Source organism: Melospiza melodia, unplaced genomic scaffold (assembly GCF_035770615.1).
Source record: "Melospiza melodia melodia isolate bMelMel2 unplaced genomic scaffold, bMelMel2.pri scaffold_211, whole genome shotgun sequence".
Classification (NCBI taxonomy): domain Eukaryota; kingdom Metazoa; phylum Chordata; class Aves; order Passeriformes; family Passerellidae; genus Melospiza; species Melospiza melodia.
Genome location: NW_026948547.1, coordinates 25,883 through 43,852, shown reverse-complemented (window position 1 = coordinate 43,852; position 17,970 = coordinate 25,883). Strand labels below are relative to the sequence as shown.

Here is a 17,970-nt window from a genome sequence, read left to right as displayed (position 1 = left end):
GGTTCCACAGATTTATCTCTAAAACTTCAGGAAAACGTTCGTTACCATCACTGACCAGTCCTTGCTCTATAAAACCATCAAAAACCATCAGGGGTTCCATAAAACACCCTAAAGAACATCAGGAGAACATGGACCACCACCAAAAGCTCCATCAAACCATCACTGAAAACTTCGGGAAAACATCAGTGACCATCAGCGACCACCAGAGACTCCATAAAACCACCTCTGAGAACTTCAGGACAACAGCAACGACCACTAAAAGTTCAACAAACCAACGCCTGAGAACTTCAGGAGAACACTGGTATCCATCACTGACCACCCCTGCTTCTATTAAACAACCAATGATCGCTCATAATTCCATAAAACACCCAGAAAAACCTCAGGAGAACGTGGACCACCACCAAAAGCTCCATCAAACCATCACTGAGAACTTCGGGAGAACAACAGCGACCATCAGTGACCACCAGAGACTCCATAAAACCACCACTGAGAACTTCAGGAGAACACCAACGACCACCACCAAAAGTTCCATCAAACCACCACTGAGAACTTCGGGAGAACGTTGGTTACCATCACTGACCACCAGAGACTCCATAAAACCACCTCTGAGAACTTCGCGTGCCCACCCACAGGTGGTGTGCCCAGGTGTGCCCAGGTGCGTCCCCGCGCTCACCGTTGATGAGGTAGGGGTGGTTGCAGCACTTGCGCAGCTCCATCATGGTGTTGAGCAGGTTGGGCACGTTGCCGTGCCCCGCCCCCCGGGCCAGGTAGGCGAAGTTCCTCTCCAGGATGGCGCGGTACAGGCGCTTCTGCGCGTTGGTCAGCTCCACCTCGATGATGGTCTCCTGCTTGGGCGCCAGGTTCTTCTCCACGTCCTCCTTGAGGCGCCGCAGCATCATGGGCTTCAGCAGGGCCTGCAGCTTCTGCACCTGCGCAGGTGAGACGAGGACAGGTGAGACAAGGGCAGGTGAGATAAGGACAGGTGAGATAACCATGGGCTTCAGCAGGGCCTGCAGCTTCTGCACCTGCGCAGGTAAGACAACGACAGGTGAGACAAGGACAAGTGAGATAAGGACAGGTGAGATAAGGACAGGTGAGATAGGGACAGGTGAGACGAGGACAGGTGAGACAAGGACAGGTGAGATAAGGACAGGTGAGATAAGGACAGGTGAGACAAGGACAAGTGAGATAATCATGGGCTTCAGCAGGGCCTGCAGCTTCTGCACCTGCGCAGGTGAGACGCAGGTGGAACGCACCTGTAACACCTCGGAAAGGTCTAGGGGTCACCCCCAGGTGGCCACGAGGAGCCACAGCCACACCTGTGGCACCTGGGTAAGGTCACAGCCACACCTGTGGCACCTGGGCACGGCTATGGCCGCACCTGTGGCACCTGCGTAAGGTCACAGCCACACCTGTCACACCTGGGACTGGTCATGGCCATACCTGTCACACCTGGGATTGGTCACAGCCACACCTGTCACACCTGGGACTGGCCGTGGCCACACCTGTCACACCTGAGGAAGGTCACAGCCACACCTGTCACACCTGGGACTGGCCGTGACCGCACCTGTCGCACCTGGCCGTACCTCAGCAAGGATCAGGAAATCCGCAACCTGTCCAGGTGTGCCCAGGTGAGCCCAAAACCCCTCCCAAAAACCACGGAATCATCTCAAACCCCTCCCAGACCTTCACCAGGTGTGCCCAGGGGTGCCCAGGTGTGCTCAGGTGTGCCCAGGTGACCTCAAAACCCCTCCCAAAAACCACGGAATCATCTCAAACCCCTCCCAGACCCCTCCCGAACCCTCCCCAGGTGAGCCCAGGTCCATCCAGGTACACCCAGGTGTGCCCAGGTGTGTTTCGACCGTGCCCAGGTGTGCCCAGGTGTGCTCAGGTGAGCCCAAAACTCCTCCATAAAGCCATCAAACGACCTCGAACCCGTCCCAGACCCTGCCCAGGTCCACCAGGTCCATCCAGGTGTGCCCAGGTGTGCCCAGGTGTGTTTCGAACGTGCTCAGGTGTGCCCAGGTGTGCCCAGGTGAGCCCAAAACTCCTTCCTAAAGCCATTAAACGACCTCAAACCCCTCCCAGACCCTGCCCAGGTCCACCAGGTCCACCAGGTCCATCCAGGTGCGCCCAGGTGTGCCCAGGTGTGTTTTGACCGTGCTCAGGTGCGCCCAGGTGTGCCCAGGTGAGCCCAAAACTCCTTCCTAAAACCATCAAACGACCTGGAACCCCTCCCAGACCCTGCCCAGGTCCATCCAGGTGCGCCCAGGTGTGCCCAGGTGCGCCCCTCACCTGCTCCTCCGTTTTCAGGTCCCCGAAGTCCTTGAGGAACTCGGCCTCGGACGGGAACTGCGAGGGCTCCAGGAAGTGCAGGAGGCTGAAGAGCTCCTCGACCGTGTTCTGCAGAGGCGTGCCCGTCAGCAGCACCTTGTGCTCCTGCAGGTGCGACAGGTGAGACAGGTGAGACAGGTGAGCGAAAAAACGGGGTAAAAAACGGGTAAAACAGGTAAAAACTGAGCCAGGTGGGGCTGGAGAGCTCCTGGGCCGTGCTCTGCACAGGTGTGCCCGTGAGCAGCACCTTGTGCTCCTGCAGGTGCGACAGGTGAGACAGGTGAGACAGGTGAGACAGGTGAGCGAAAAAACGGGGTGAAAAACGGGAAAAACGGGTAAAAACTGAGCCAGGTGGGGCTGGAGAGCTCCTGGGCCGTGTTCTGCAGGGGCGTGCCCGTCAGCAGCACCTTGTGCTCCTGCAGGTGCGACAGGTGAGACAGGTGAGACAGGTGAGACAGGTGAGCGAAAAAACGGGGTGAAAAACGGGGGAAACGGTTAAAAACTGAGCCAGGTGGGGCTGGAGAGCTCCTGGGCCGTGCTCTGCACAGGTGTGCCCGCCAGCAGCACCTTGTGCTCCTGCAGGTGAGACAGGTGCGACAGGTGCGACAGGTGAGGTGATACAATACAGGTAATGTGAAAAAACGGGGTGAAAAACGGGGGAAACGGGTAAAACAGGCGATGCAAGTGAGGCAGGCAATAACAGGTGAGTCGGGCACAGGTGAGACAGGTGAGAGCTGAGGCAGGTCGGGCACCTGGCCGTGACCCCGAACCCCACAGGTGTGCCCAGGTAACCCAAACCCCTCTAAAATCCCCATTTTTAACCCGGTTTTTACAGTTTTTTTTGTTTTTCCCTCCCCAGGTGTGCCCAGGTGCGTGCCCAGGTGTGCCCAGGTGTGCCACCCACCAGGTCCATGTGCTTGAGGCTGTCCAGCAGCTCGCAGGTGTGCCCAGGTGACCCAAAACTCTCTAAAATCCCCATTTTTCACCCAATTTTCACTGGGTTTTTTCTGGTTTTTTGCCCTTGGGTGTGCCCAGGTGCGTGCCCAGGTGTGCCCAGGTGTGCCACCCACCAGGTCCATGTGCTTGAGGCTGTCCAGCAGCTCGCAGGTGTGCCCAGGTGTGCACAGGTAACCCAAACCCCTCTAAAATCCCCATTTTCCACCCGAATTTTACAGTTTTTTTTTGTTTTTTCCCCCCCAGGTGTGCCCAGGTGCGTGCCCAGGTGCGTGCCCAGGTGTGCCACCCACCAGCTCCATGTGCTTGAGGCTGTCCAGCAGCTCGCAGCGCCAATTCCTGACCCCAAACCCCTCTAAAATCCTCATTTTTCACCCAATTTTCACCGGGATTTTTGTGTTTTGTTGCCCCCGGGTGTGCCCAGGTGCGTGCCCAGGTGTGCCCAGGTGTGCCACCCACCAGGTCCATGTGCTTGAGGCTGTCCAGCAGCTCGCAGGTGTGCCCAGGTGACCCCAAACCCCTCTAAAATCCCCATTTTTCACCCAATTTTCACCGGGATTTTTGTGTTTTGTTGCCCCCAGGTGTGCCCAGGTGCGTGCCCAGGTGTGCCCAGGTGCGGCACCCACCAGGTCCATGTGCTTGAGGCTGTCGAGCAGCTCACAGTGCTAATTCCTGACCCCAAACCCCTCTAAAATCCTCATTTTTCACCCAATTTTCACCCCGTTTTTTGTGTTTCTCCTCTCCAGGTGTGCCCAGGTGTGTGCCCAGGTGTGCCACCCACCAGGTCCATGTGCTTGAGGCTGTCCAGCAGCTCGCAGGTGTGCCCAGGTGACCCCAAACCCCTCTAAAATCCTCATTTTTAACCCAATTTTCACCCCGTTTTTTGTGTTTCTCCTCTCCAGGTGTGCCCAGGTGCGTGCCCAGGTGCGTGCCCAGGTGTGCCACCCACCAGGTCCATGTGCTTGAGGCTGTCGAGCAGCTCGCAGGTGTGCCCAGGTGTGCACAGGTAACCCAAACCCCTCTCAAATCCCCATTTTCCACCCGAATTTTACAGGTTTTTTTTGTTTTTTCCCCCCCAGGTGTGCCCAGGTGCGTGCCCAGGTGCGTGCCCAGGTGTGCCACCCACCAGCTCCATGTGCTTGAGGCTGTCCAGCAGCTCGCAGCGCCAATTCCTGACCCCAAACCCCTCTAAAATCCTCATTTTTCACCCAATTTTCACCGGGATTTTTGTGTTTTCTCCCCCCCAGGTGTGCTCAGGTGTGTGCCCAGGTGTGCCCAGGTGTGCCACCCACCAGGTCCATGTGTTTCAGGCTGTCGAGCAGCTTGCAGTGGCGGTTCTTGAGGCGGTGCGCCTCGTCGATGACCACGCAGCGCCACTGGACCTCGCGCAGCTCGGGGCAGTCCGACAGGATCATCTCGAACGTCGTGATCAGCGCGTCGAACTTGTACGCGCCGGGGATCAGCCGGCCCTGCAGGTGCGACAGGTGAGCACAGGTGAGACCACGGGTGCGTCACAGATGGCACAGGTGAGCGCACCTGCGTGGGCGGGGCTGCAGCGGCTCGGGGCTCCAGTGTCGAACTTGTACGCGCCCGGGATCAGGCGCCCCTGCAGGTGCGACAGGTGTGCACAGGTGTGTTACCTGCCCAGGTGAGCTCACCTGGCTGTTCAAGAACGCCTTGTGGCACTGGCTCACCTGCCGGCTGCATAGGCTGCCATGATGGGTGTACAGGTGTGTACAGGTGTGCCATGAATCCCACACAGGTGTGTACAGGTGTGCACAGGTGTGCACAGGTGAGCTCACCTTGGCGTCCTTGCAGTACATCTCGTACTGCTGGCTCACCTGCCGGCCGGCCAGGCTGCACAGGTGTGTCAGTGACCCCATACAGGTGTGTCACAGGTGTGTATTATAGATACAATACAGGTGTGTCACCTGCCCAGGTGCGCTCACCTTGCCGTCCTTGCAGTACATCTCGTACTGCTGGATCACCTGCCGGCTGGCCAGGCTGCACAGGTGTGTCAGTGACCCCATACAGGTGTGTCACAGGTGTGTTACAGACCCCACACAGGTGTATTACACCCATGTACAGGTGTGTCACCTGCCCAGGTGCGCTCACCTTGCCGTCCTTGCAGTACATCTCGTACTGCTGGATCATCTGCCGGCTGGCCAGGCTGCCGTGGTACACGATGGTGTTCAGGTGCGTCCAGGTGCCGAACTCGCGCTCCCAGTTGGCGATGGTGGAGAGCGGCGCGATCACCAGGTAGGGGCCGCGCACACCTGCGCCGTGCACCTCCTGCAGGAAGGCGATCGACTGGATCGTCTTGCCCAGCCCCATCTCGTCCGCCAGGATGCAGTTCTGCCTGCGGGACAGGTAAGGGACACACCTGAGACGGGTGACGCACACCTGGGACACACCTGGGACAGGTGGGGTACACCTGGGATACATCTGAGGGACAGGGGTTGGTCCTGCCCAGCCCCATCTCGCCCGCCAGGATGCAGTTCTGCCTGCGGGACAGGTAAGGGACACACCTGAGACAGGTGACGCACACCTGGGACACACCTGGGACAGGTAACGTGTACTTAGAATACGCTTAGTACAGATAAAATGCACCTGGGATACACCTTGGACAGGTAACGTACACCTAGTATAGACAATGTGTACCTAGGATACACCTGGGACAGGTAACATGTACCTCAGGTATACCTGAGACACACCTGAGACAGGTAAGATACACCTGGGACACGTCTAGGACGGATAAAATACACCTGAGATACACCTGGGACAGGTAACGTACACCTAGTATAGACAACGTGTACCTACAATACACCTGGGACAGGTAAGGTACACCTGGGACACACCTGGGACAGGTAACCTACACTTGAAATACACCTGAGATACACCTAGGACAGGTAATCTATACCTGAGACACACCTGGGAATGGCAACGTGTACCTAGGACACACCTGGGACAGGTAAGGGGCACCTGAGATACACCTGAGACAGGTGAGGCACACCTGGGATACACCTGGGACAGGTAAGGTAGACTTGAAATACACCTGAGATACATCTAGGACAGGTAATCTATACCTGAGACACACCTGGGAATGGCAACGTGTACCTAGGGTACACCTGGGACAGGTAAGATACATCCAGGACACACCTGAGACAGGTAAGGTACACCTGAGATACACCTGGGACAGGTAACGTACACCTAGTATAGATGTGTACCTACGATACACCTGGGACAGGTAACCGACACTTGAAATACACCTGAGATACACCTAGGACAGGTAATCTATACCTGAGATACACCTGGGAATGGCAACATGTACCTAGGGCACACCTGAGACAGGTAAGGGACACCTGGGACACACCCGGCACAGGTGGGACACACCTGGGATACACCTGGCACAGGTAACCTACACTTGAAATACACCTGAGCCAGGTAACGTACACCTAGTATAGCTAACGTGTACCTACGATACACCTGGGACGGGTTACCTACACCTGGGACACACCTGGCACAGGTAAGATACACCTGGGATACACCTAGGATAGATAACATACACCTGAGATACACCTGAGACAGGTGAGGCACACCTGGGATACACCTAGGACAGGTAATCCGTACCTGAGATACACCCGGGAATGGCAACGCGTACCTAGGATACACCTGGCACAGGTAAGGTACATCTGAGATAAATAAAACACACCTGAGACTCACCTGGGACAGGAAAGGCGCACCTGAGACACGGCTGGGACAGGTGAGATGTACCTGAGGCAGGTCTCCAATTCCCGTACCAGCTGGATTTACCTGTCCCAGGTGTGTTTACCTGTCCCAGGTGAGCTCACCTGTTGTACCAGTTGAAGAGCAGCCCGTTGACGCCCTCCAGCTGGCACTGCCAGCATCGATACCCTCACCTGTCCCAGGTGTCCCCCAGCCCCTCAGCCATTCCCCAGGTGTGTTTACCTGTCTCACCTGTCTCAGGTGAGCTCACCTGCTGTACCAGTTGAAAAGCAGCCAGTTGACGCCCTCCAGCTGGCACTCCCGGTATGGATACCCTCACCTGTCCCAGGTGTTCCCCTGTCCCCCAGGTGTGTTTACCTGTCTCAGGTGTGTTTACCTGTCCCAGGTGAGCTCACCTGTTGTACCAGTTGAAGAGCAGCCAGTTGACGCCCTCCAGTTGGCACTCCCGGTATCCATACCCTCACCTGTCCCAGGTGTCCCCCAGCCCCTCAGCCGTTCCCCAGGTGTGCTTACCTGTCTCACCTGTCTCAGGTGAGCTCACCTGTTGTACCAGTTGAGGAGCAGCCAGTTCATGCCCTCCAGCTGGCACTCCCGGTATGGATACCCTCACCTGTCCCAGGTAATTTCCCATTCCCCAGGTGTTCCCCAGGTGTGTTTACCTGTGCCAAGTGAGCTCACCTGTTGTACCAGTTGAAGAGCAGCCGGTTCACGCCCTCCAGCTGGTACTCCCTGTATCCATACCCTCACCTGTCCCAGGTAATTTCCCATTCCCCAGGTGTGCCCAGGTGTGTTTACCTGTCTCACCTGTCTCAGGTGAGCTCACCTGTTGTACCAGTTGAGGAGCAGCCAGTTGACGCCCTCCAGCTGGCACTCCCGGTATGGATACCCTCACCTGTCCCAGGTGTTCCCCAGCCCCTCAGCCATTCCCCAGGTGTGTTCACCTGTCTCACCTGTCTCAGGTGAGCTCACCTGCTGTACCAGTTGAAGAGCAGCCAGTTGACGCCCTCCAGCTGGTACTGCCAGCATCCATACCCTCACCTGTCCCAGGTGTTCCCCAGCCCCTCAGCCATTCCCCAGGTGTGTTTACCTGTCTCAGGTGTGTTTACCTGTCTCAGGTGAGCTCACCTGCTGTACCAGTTGAAGAGCAGCCAGTTGACGCCCTCCAGCTGGCACTCCCAGTACCCATACCCTCACCTGTCCCAGGTGTTCCCCAGCCCCTCAGCCATTCCCCAGGTGTGTTTACCTGTCTCAGGTGTGTTTACCTGTCTCAGGTGAGCTCACCTGTTGTACCAGTTGAAGAGCAGCCCGTTGACGCCCTCCAGCTGGTACTGCCAGCATCCATACCCTCACCTGTCCCAGGTGTTCCCCAGCCCCTCAGCCATTCCCCAGGTGTGTTTACCTGTCTCAGGTGTGTTTACCTGTCTCAGGTGAGCTCACCTGTTGTACCAGTTGAAGAGCAGCCAGTTGACGCCCTCCAGCTGGCACTCCCGGTATCCATACCCTCACCTGTCCCAGGTGTTCCCCTGTCCCCCAGGTGTGTTTACCTGTCTCAGGTGTGTTTACCTGTCTCAGGTGAGCTCACCTGTTGTACCAGTTGAAGAGCAGCCAGTTGACGCCCTCCAGCTGGCACTCCCGGTATGGATACCCTCACCTGTCCCAGGTAATTTCCCATTCCCCAGGTGTGCCCAGGTGTGTTTACCTGTCTCACCTGTCTCAGGTGAGCTCACCTGTTGTACCAGTTGAAGAGCAGCCAGTTGACGCCCTCCAGCTGGCACTGCCAGCATCGATACCCTCACCTGTCCCAGGTGTTCCCCAGCCCCTCAGCCATTCCCCAGGTGTGTTTACCTGTCTCACCTGTCTCAGGTGAGCTCACCTGTTGTACCAGTTGAAGAGCAGCCAGTTGACGCCCTCCAGCTGGCACTCCCGGTATGGATACCCTCACCTGTCCCAGGTAATTTCCCATTCCCCAGGTGTGCCCAGGTGTGTTTACCTGTCTCACCTGTCTCAGGTGAGCTCACCTGTTGTACCAGTTGAAGAGCAGCCAGTTGACGCCCTCCAGCTGGTACTGCCAGCATCGATACCCTCACCTGTCCCAGGTGTCCCCCAGCCCCTCAGCCATTCCCCAGGTGTGTTTACCTGTGCCAGGTGTGTTTACCTGTGCACAGGTGAGCTCACCTGTTGTACCAGTTGAAGAGCAGCCAGTTGACGCCCTCCAGCTGGCACTCCCTGTACCCATACCCTCATCTGTCCCAGGTAATTTCCCATTCCCCAGGTGTTCCCCAGGTGTGTTTACCTGTCTCACCTGTCTCAGGTGAGCTCACCTGTTGTACCAGTTGAAGAGCAGCCAGTTGACGCCCTCCAGCTGGTACTGCCAGCATCCATACCCTCACCTGTCCCAGGTGTTCCCCAGCCCCTCAGCCATTCCCCAGGTGTGTTTACCTGTGCCAGGTGAGCTCACCTGTTGTACCAGTTGAAGAGCAGCCAGTTGATGCCCTCCAGCTGGTACTCCCTGTACCCATACCCTCACCTGTCCCAGGTGTCCCCCAGCCCCTCAGCCATTCCCCAGGTGTGTTTACCTGTCTCAGGTGTGTTTACCTGTGCCAGGTGAGCTCACCTGTTGTACCAGTTGAAGAGCAGCCAGTTGACGCCCTCCAGCTGGTACTCTCTCAGCTGGTTGTGGTTCTTGTACTCGTGCGACGCCTCGAGCTTCTTCCAGGCGCCGGCCTGGGGGCGGGGCTGCACAGGTGAGACACAGGTGAGCGACAGGTGAGACACACAGGTAAGGTAAATGTGAGGTAAAGGCGAAATACGACTGAGATAACCCATACAGGTGAGGCACAGGTGAGACACAGATAAAATACAACTGAGGTAACTCACACAGGTGAGACACAGGTGAGACACAACTGAGATAACCCATACAGGTGAGACACAGGTGAAGCACAGGTGAGTTACAGGTAAAACGCAACTCAGATAACTCATGCAGGTGAGCCAGATAAGACACAGGTGAGACACAGGTGAGACAGGTGGGACAGGTGAGACAGAGGTGAGACACAGGTGAGACACAGGTGGGACACAGGTGGGACAGATGAGACACAGGTGAGACACAGGTGAGACACAGGTGGGACACAGGTGGGACACAGGTGGGACACAGGTGGGACACAGGTGGGACAGGTGGGACAGGTGAGACACAGGTGGGACACAGGTGGGACAGTTGTGACAGGTGGGACAGGTGGGAGCGCCTGGCTCACCTGCAGCGGGCGCAGCTCACCTGTCTACGGACAGATCTCACCTGTACGGCAGCGCAGCTCACACTGAGGGTGGGCGTGGCTCACCTGCGCGGGGGCGTGGCCTCCTCACCTGTCGCTTGAGCTCGGGGTGCCGCGCCTGGATCCGCTTGAACTCGGCCACCTTGGCCTCGTCCACGTCCTCCTGCAGCTCCCAGGTGCTGTCCTCGTAGGGCAGCGAGCACCACTTGACCAGGTAATACACCACGGGCTGCACAGGTGAGACAGGTAACACAGGTAACACACCTGGGCACACCTGTACAGGTAACCGCCCCAGGTAACCCCCCCTGCAGCTCCCAGGTGCTGTCCTCGTAGGGCAGCGAGCACCATTTCACCAGGTAATACACCACGGGCTGCACAGGTGAGACAGGTAACACAGGTAACACACCTGGGCACACCTGTACAGGTAACCGCCCCAGGTAACCCCCCCTGCAGCTCCCAGGTGCTGTCCTCGTAGGGCAGCGAGCACCACTTGACCAGGTAATACACCACGGGCTGCACAGGTGAGACAGGTAACACACCTGGTCAGGTAACTGATCATACACCTGTACAGGTAACCGCCCCAGGTAACCCCCCCTGCAGCTCCCAGGTGCTGTCCTCGTAGGGCAGCGAGCACCACTTGACCAGGTAATACACCACGGGCTGGGGAGAGCACACCTGTACAGGTGAGACACACCTGGGACAGGTAACGCACACCTGTACAGGTAACTGACACGGGTAACTGACACCTGGATACAGGTAACTGACCTCACACCTGACCAGGTAATACACCCCAGGCTGCACAGGTAACACACCTGGGCAGGTGAGTCACACCTGGACACAGGTAAACTGACTCCTAGACACACCTGGATACACCTGGGCACACCTGGATACAGGTAACTGACCTCACACCTGACCAGGTAATACACCACGGGCTGCACAGGTAACACAGCTGGGCAGGTGAGTCACACCTGGATACAGGTAACTGACTCCCAGACACACCTGGATACACCTGGACAGGTAACTGACACAAGTAACTGACACCTGGATACAGGTAACTGACCTCACACCTGACCGGGTAACACACCACAGGCTGCACAGGTAACACACCTGGCCAGGTGAGTCACACCTGGGCACACCTGGATACAGGTAACTGATGCCAATACAGGTAACTGACACCTAGACACACCCAGATACACCTGGATACAGGTAACTGACCTCACACCTGACCAGGTAATACACCCCGGGCTGCACAGGTGAGTCACACCTGGGCACACCTGGGCACACCTGTACAGGTGATTCACGCCTGGGCACACCTGGGCACACCTGCACAGGTGAGTCACACCTGGGCACACCTGGGCACACCTGTACAGGTGATTCACGCCTGGGCACACCTGGGCACACCTGCACAGGTGAGTCACACCTGGGCACACCTGCACAGGTAACGTTTCTGCCCCGTTCCGGAGCCCTGACCTCGCCGTTGTCCTTGTCCACGCTGTGCGACTCGTCCAGGATCCGATCCACCTCCACGTAGTCGGGGTTGAAGGGCTCCTCGTCCTGAGAAAAACCCAAAATCCTCGGGTTTAGCCCCAAATTCTCCTTCTCCCACAATCCCCTGCTTTTGCCCCAAAAATCCTCAATTTTTTCCCCAAAAAATCCCCAATTTTTTCCCCCCAAAATCCCCAATTTTTTCCCCAAAATCCCCAAATTTTCCCCCAAAAATCCCCAATTTTTCCCCCCAAAAATCCCCAATTTTATCCCCCAAAATCCCCAATTTTTCCCCCCAAAAATCCCCATTTTTTCCCCAAAAAATCCACAATTTTTCCCCCCAAAAATCCACAATTTTCCCCCCAAAAATCCACAATTTTTCCCCACAAAAATCCCCAATTTTTCCCCCCAAAATCCCCAATTTTTCCCCCCAAAAATCCCCAACTTTTCCCCCAAAAAATCCCCAATTTTTTCCCCCAAAAAAATCCACAATTTTCCCCCCAAAAATCCCCAATTTTTCCCCCCAAAAATCCCCAACTTTTCCCCCCAAAAAATCCCCAATTTTCCCCCCAAAAAATCCCCAATTTTTCCCCGCAAAAAATCCCCAAATTTTCCCCCAAAAATCCCCAATTTTTCCCCCCAAAAATCCCCAACTTTTCCCCCCAAAAATCCCCATTTTTTCCCCAAAAAATCCCCAATTTTTTCCCCCCAAAATCCCCAATTTTTACCCCCAAACACCCCAATTTTTCCCCCCAAAATCCACAATTTTTCCCCCAAAAAAATCTCCATTTCCTCCCATTAAAACCATCATTTCCCTCCCACCAAAAACCCCAATTTTCCCCCCAAAAACCCGAATTTCCCCCCCAAAAAACCTCAGATTTTTTGTTTTTTTCCCCCCGAACGCCCGTTTTTCCCGAAACCGCGGGTTTTCGGCCCAAACCTCGTGGAAGAAATGCCGCATTTGGTTCATCTTGGTCTTGAAGCGCTTCAGCTTCTGGTGGATGCGCTTGTCCTTCTCCAGCTGCGCGATCGTCGCCCACTCGCAGTGCAGGTACGAGCTGGGGGCGGGGCCACGCACAGGTGAGCCACGCCCACCCGTGCCAGCACAGCCAATCGGAGAGAGGACCCCAAAAAACGCCCCAAAACGGCCCAAAATCACCCCAAAATTACCCCAAGCCACGCCCCTTCCGGCCGTGTCGCCCACTCGCAGTGCAGCTACGAGCTGGGGGCGGGGCCACGGGTGAAGGACACGCCCACCCCGGCCGGGACAGCCAATCAGAGAGAGCCACCCCGCATCACCCAAAAAATCACCCACAAAAAGAGCAAAAACGACCCCAAAATGTACAGAAATGACCCCAAAACCTGCCCCAAAACGAGCGGAAATGACTCTTAAAAATTCCCACAAAATGCCCCAAAACCACCCCAAAATGACCCAAAACCACCCCAAAACGACCCAAAACCACCCCAAAATGACCCAAAATGCCCCAAAACCACCCCAAAATGACCCTGAAATGACCCAAAACCACCCCAAAAACAACCCCAAAATGTACAAAAATGACCCCAAAACCTGCCCCAAAATGAGAGGAAATGAGTCTAAAAATTCCCACAAAATGACCCAAAACAACCCCAAAATGACCCCAAAATGCCCCAAAACCACCCCAAAATGCCCCAAAAACGACCCCAAAATGTACAGAAATGACCCCAAAACCTGCCCCAAAATGAGAGGAAATGACTCTTAAAAATTCCCACAAAATGACCCAAAACCACCCCAAAAATGACCCCAAAATGCCCCAAAACCACCCCAAAATGCCCCAAAACAACCCCAAAATGACCCAAAACCACCCCAAAATGACCCTGAAATGCCCCAAAAATGACCCAAAAATGACCCTGAAATGCCCAAAAATGACCCCAAAATGCCCCAAAACCACCCCAAAAACGACCCGACCCCAAAATGTACAAAAATGACCCCAAAATGCCCCAAAATGACCCTGAAATGCCCCAAAAATGCCCCAAAAATGCCCCAAAACCACCCCAAAATGACCCAGAAATGACCCTGAAATGCCTCAAAACCACCCGAAAATGGCCCAAAATTACCCCAAAATGACCATGAGTGACCCTGAGTGACCACAATGACCATAAATGACCCCAAACCGACCCAAAATGGCCACAAATGACCACGAGTGACCAAAAATGACCATAAATGACCCCAAAAAAAAACCCCTAAATGACCCTGAGTGACCACAAGTGACCGCAAATGACCCCAAACTGACCACGAGTGACCACAAGTGACCGCAAATGACCATAAATGACCCCAAAAAAACCCCCAAAATGACCATGAGTGACCCTGAGTGACCACAATGACCATAAGTGACCCCAAACCGACCCAAAATGGCCAAAAATGACCCCAAACTGACAACAAACCACCCCAAACGCCCCCAAAATGACCACGAGTGACCACAAAATGACCCCGAGTGACCACGAGTGACCACAATGACCCCAAGTGACCATAAATGACCCCAAACCAACCCAAAATGACCCCAAATGACCACGAGTGACCACAAACTACCCCAAAATGACCATGAGTGACCACAAGCGACCCCAAACTGACCATGAGTGACCACAAACCACCCCAAACGCCCCCAAAATGACCACGAGTGACCATGAGTGACCACAATGACCATAAATGACCCCAAACCAACCCAAAATGGCCACAAATGACCACGAGTGACCACAAAATGACCCCAACTGACCCCGACTGACCACGAGTGACCACAATGACCCCAAGTGACCATAAATGACCACAAACCAACCCAAAATGACCCCAAATGACCACGAGTGACCACAAGCAACCCCAAATGACCACAAGTGACCATAAAATGCCCCCAGAATGACCACGAGTGACCACAAAATGACCCCAACTGACCACGAGTGACCACAAACTGACCCCAAACTGACCACAAACCACCCCAAACGCCCCCAAAATGACCACGAGTGACCACAAAATGACCCCAACTGACCATGAGTGACCCTGAGTGACCACAAACTGACCACAAATGACCCCAAACGCCCCCAAAATGACCACGAGTGACCACAAACGACCATGAGTGACCACGAGTGACCACAAATGACCCCAAATAACCACAAACTGACCACAAATTACCCCAAACTGACCACAATCTGACCACGAGTGACCACAAACCACCCCAAATGCCCCAGAATGACCACGAGTGACCACAAAATGACCCCGAGTGACCACGAGTGACCCCTGAGTGACCACAATGACCCCAAGTGACCATAAATGACCCCAAACCAACCCAAAATGACCCCAAATGACCACGAGTGACCACAAACTACCCCAAAATGACCATGAGTGACCACAAGCGACCCCAAACTGACCATGAGTGACCACAAACCACCCCAAACGCCCCCAAAATGACCACGAGTGACCACAAAATGACCCCAACTGACCACGAGTGACCCTGAGTGACCACAAACTGACCACAAATGACCCCAAAAACCCCCAAAATGACCATGAGTGACCCTGAGTGACCACAAACCGACCCCAAAATGGCCACAAATGACCACAAACCACCCCAAACTGACCACGAGTGACCACAAAATGACCACGAGTGACCCCGAGTGACCCCCGAGTGACCCCAAACAACCCCCAAATGACCACGAGTGACCCCGAGTGACCCCAAATGACCACAAAATGACCACAAAATGACCCCAAACTGACCACAAACTACCCAAACGCCCCCAGAATGACCACGAGTGACCACAAACGACCATGAGTGACCACGAGTGACCACAAATGACCCCAAATAGCCACAAACTGACCACAAATTACCCCAAACTGACCACAATCTGACCACGAGTGACCACAAACCACCCCAAACGCCCCCAGAATGACCACGAGTGACCACAAAATGACCCCGAGTGACCACGAGTGACCCCTGAGTGACCACAATGACCCCAAGTGACCATAAATGACCCCAAACCAACCCAAAATGACCCCAAATGACCACGAGTGACCACAAGCAACCCCAAATGACCACAAGTGACCATAAAATGCCCCCAAAATGACCACGAGTGACCACAAAATGACCACAGCTGACCATGAGTGACCACAAACTGACCCCAAACTGACCACAAACCACCCCAAACGCCCCCAAAATGACCACGAGTGACCACAAAATGACCCCGAGTGACCACGAGTGACCCCGAGTGACCACAAACTGACCACAAATGACCCCAAAAACCCCCAAAATGACCATGAGTGACCCTGAGTGACCACAAACCGACCCCAAAATGGCCACAAACTACCCAAACGCCCCCAAAATGACCACGAGTGACCACAAACGCCCCCAAAATGACCACGAGTGACCGCAAACGACCCCAAACGCCCCCAAAATGACCACGAGTGACCACAAACGACCATGAGTGACCACGAGTGACCACAAATGACCCCAAACGCGCCCAAAATGACCACGAGTGACCACAAACGACCATGAGTGACCACGAGTGACCACAAATGACCCCAAATAGCCACAAACTGACCACAAATTACCCCAAACTGACCACAATCTGACCACGAGTGACCACAAACCACCCCAAATGCCCCCAGAATGACCGCGAGTGACCACAAAATGACCCCGAGTGACCACGAGTGACCGCGAGTGACCACAATGACCCCAAGTGACCATAAATGACCCCAAACCAACCCAAAATGACCCCAAATGACCACGAGTGACCACAAACGCCCCCAAATGCCCCCAGAATGACCACGAGTGACCACAAAATGACCCCGAGTGACCACGAGTGACCCCTGAGTGACCACAAATGACCCCCGAGTGACCGCGAGTGACCACTCACTAGTTCTTGTACTTGACGAAGAACTCCTCGGCCTCCACCAACTGTCCCGACGGCAGCTGCGGGCGAGGAGGAGGACGGTGAGGGTCAGGATGAAGGCCAGCAGGTCACCACCACCCCGCCCAGGCCACCGGAGTGACCGCTGACCACTGACCGCCGAGCACTGACCTCCTTCTTGACCACGCGCATGGACAGCACCTTGTCCACGATGGCCGCGTCCTCCTCGCTCGGGTTCTCCTGCAACGGGACCGCCAGGAGGAGGAGGAGGAGGGTGAGCAAGGTGAGGAAGGTCATGGGGAGGAAGGTGATGAAGATGGAGGAGGTGATGAAGGTGATGGGGATGAAGGCCGTGAGATGGAGGAGGTGAGGAAGGTGATGGGGATGAAGGCCGTGAGATGGAGGAGGTGAGGAAGATGGAGGAGGTGATGAAGGTGATGGGGATGAAGGCCGTGAGATGGAGGAGATGATGAAGATGATGGGGATGAAGGCCGTGAGATGGAGGTCATGAAGATGGAGGAGGAGGAGGGTGAGCAGGTGAGGAAGGTGATGGGGAGGAAGGTGATGAAGATGGAGGTGATGGAGATGGAGGAGGTGAGGAAGGTGATGGGGATGAAGATCATGGGATGGGGATGAAGGCCGTGAGATGGAGGAGGTGAGGAAGGTGATGGAGATGAAGGCCGTGAGATGGAGGAGGTGAGGAAGGTGATGGAGATGAAGGCCGTGAGATGGAGGAGGTGATGAAGGTGATGGGGATGAAGGTCATAGGATGGGGATGAAGGCCGTGAGATGGAGATCATGGAGATGGAGGAGGTGAGGAAGGTGATGGGGATGAAGGCCGTGAGATGGACGAGGTGATGAAGATGATGGAGATGAAGGCCGTGAGATGGAGGAGGTGAGGAAGATGATGGGGATGAAGGTGGTGGAGATGGAGGAGGTGAGGAAGGTGATGGGGATGAAGGTGGTGGAGATGGAGGAGGTGATGAAGATGATGGAGATGAAGGTCGTGGGATGGGGATGGAGGAGATGATGAAGATGATGGGGATGAAGGCCGTGAGATGGAGGTCATGAAGATGGAGGAGGAGGAGGGTGAGGAGGCGATGAAGGTGATGGGGATGAAGGTGATGAAGATGGAGGAGGTGAGGAAGGTGATGGGGATGAAGATCATGGGATGGGGATGAAGGCCGTGAGATGGAGGAGGTGAGGAAGATGATGGGGATGAAGGTGGTGGAGATGCAGGAGGTGATGAAGGTGATGGGGATGAAGGTCGTGGGATGGGGATGGAGGAGATGATGAAGATGATGGGGATGAAGGC

General features: G+C 55.3%; 1 protein-coding gene across 1 annotated transcript in view; it reads right to left on the bottom strand.

Moving 5' to 3' along the window:
* The window catches only part of LOC134433598 (chromodomain-helicase-DNA-binding protein 8-like), a 48,458-nt gene that overhangs the window by 17,559 nt on the left and 12,929 nt on the right, over positions 1-17,970 (bottom strand). The window contains 10 exon segments of the mRNA XM_063182416.1: positions 674-929; positions 2,296-2,439; positions 4,581-4,757; positions 5,404-5,647; positions 9,650-9,771; positions 10,393-10,530; positions 11,772-11,855; positions 12,727-12,844; positions 16,662-16,717; positions 16,827-16,895. Of these exon segments, the coding sequence (XP_063038486.1) occupies positions 674-929; positions 2,296-2,439; positions 4,581-4,757; positions 5,404-5,647; positions 9,650-9,771; positions 10,393-10,530; positions 11,772-11,855; positions 12,727-12,844; positions 16,662-16,717; positions 16,827-16,895 (1,408 nt within the window).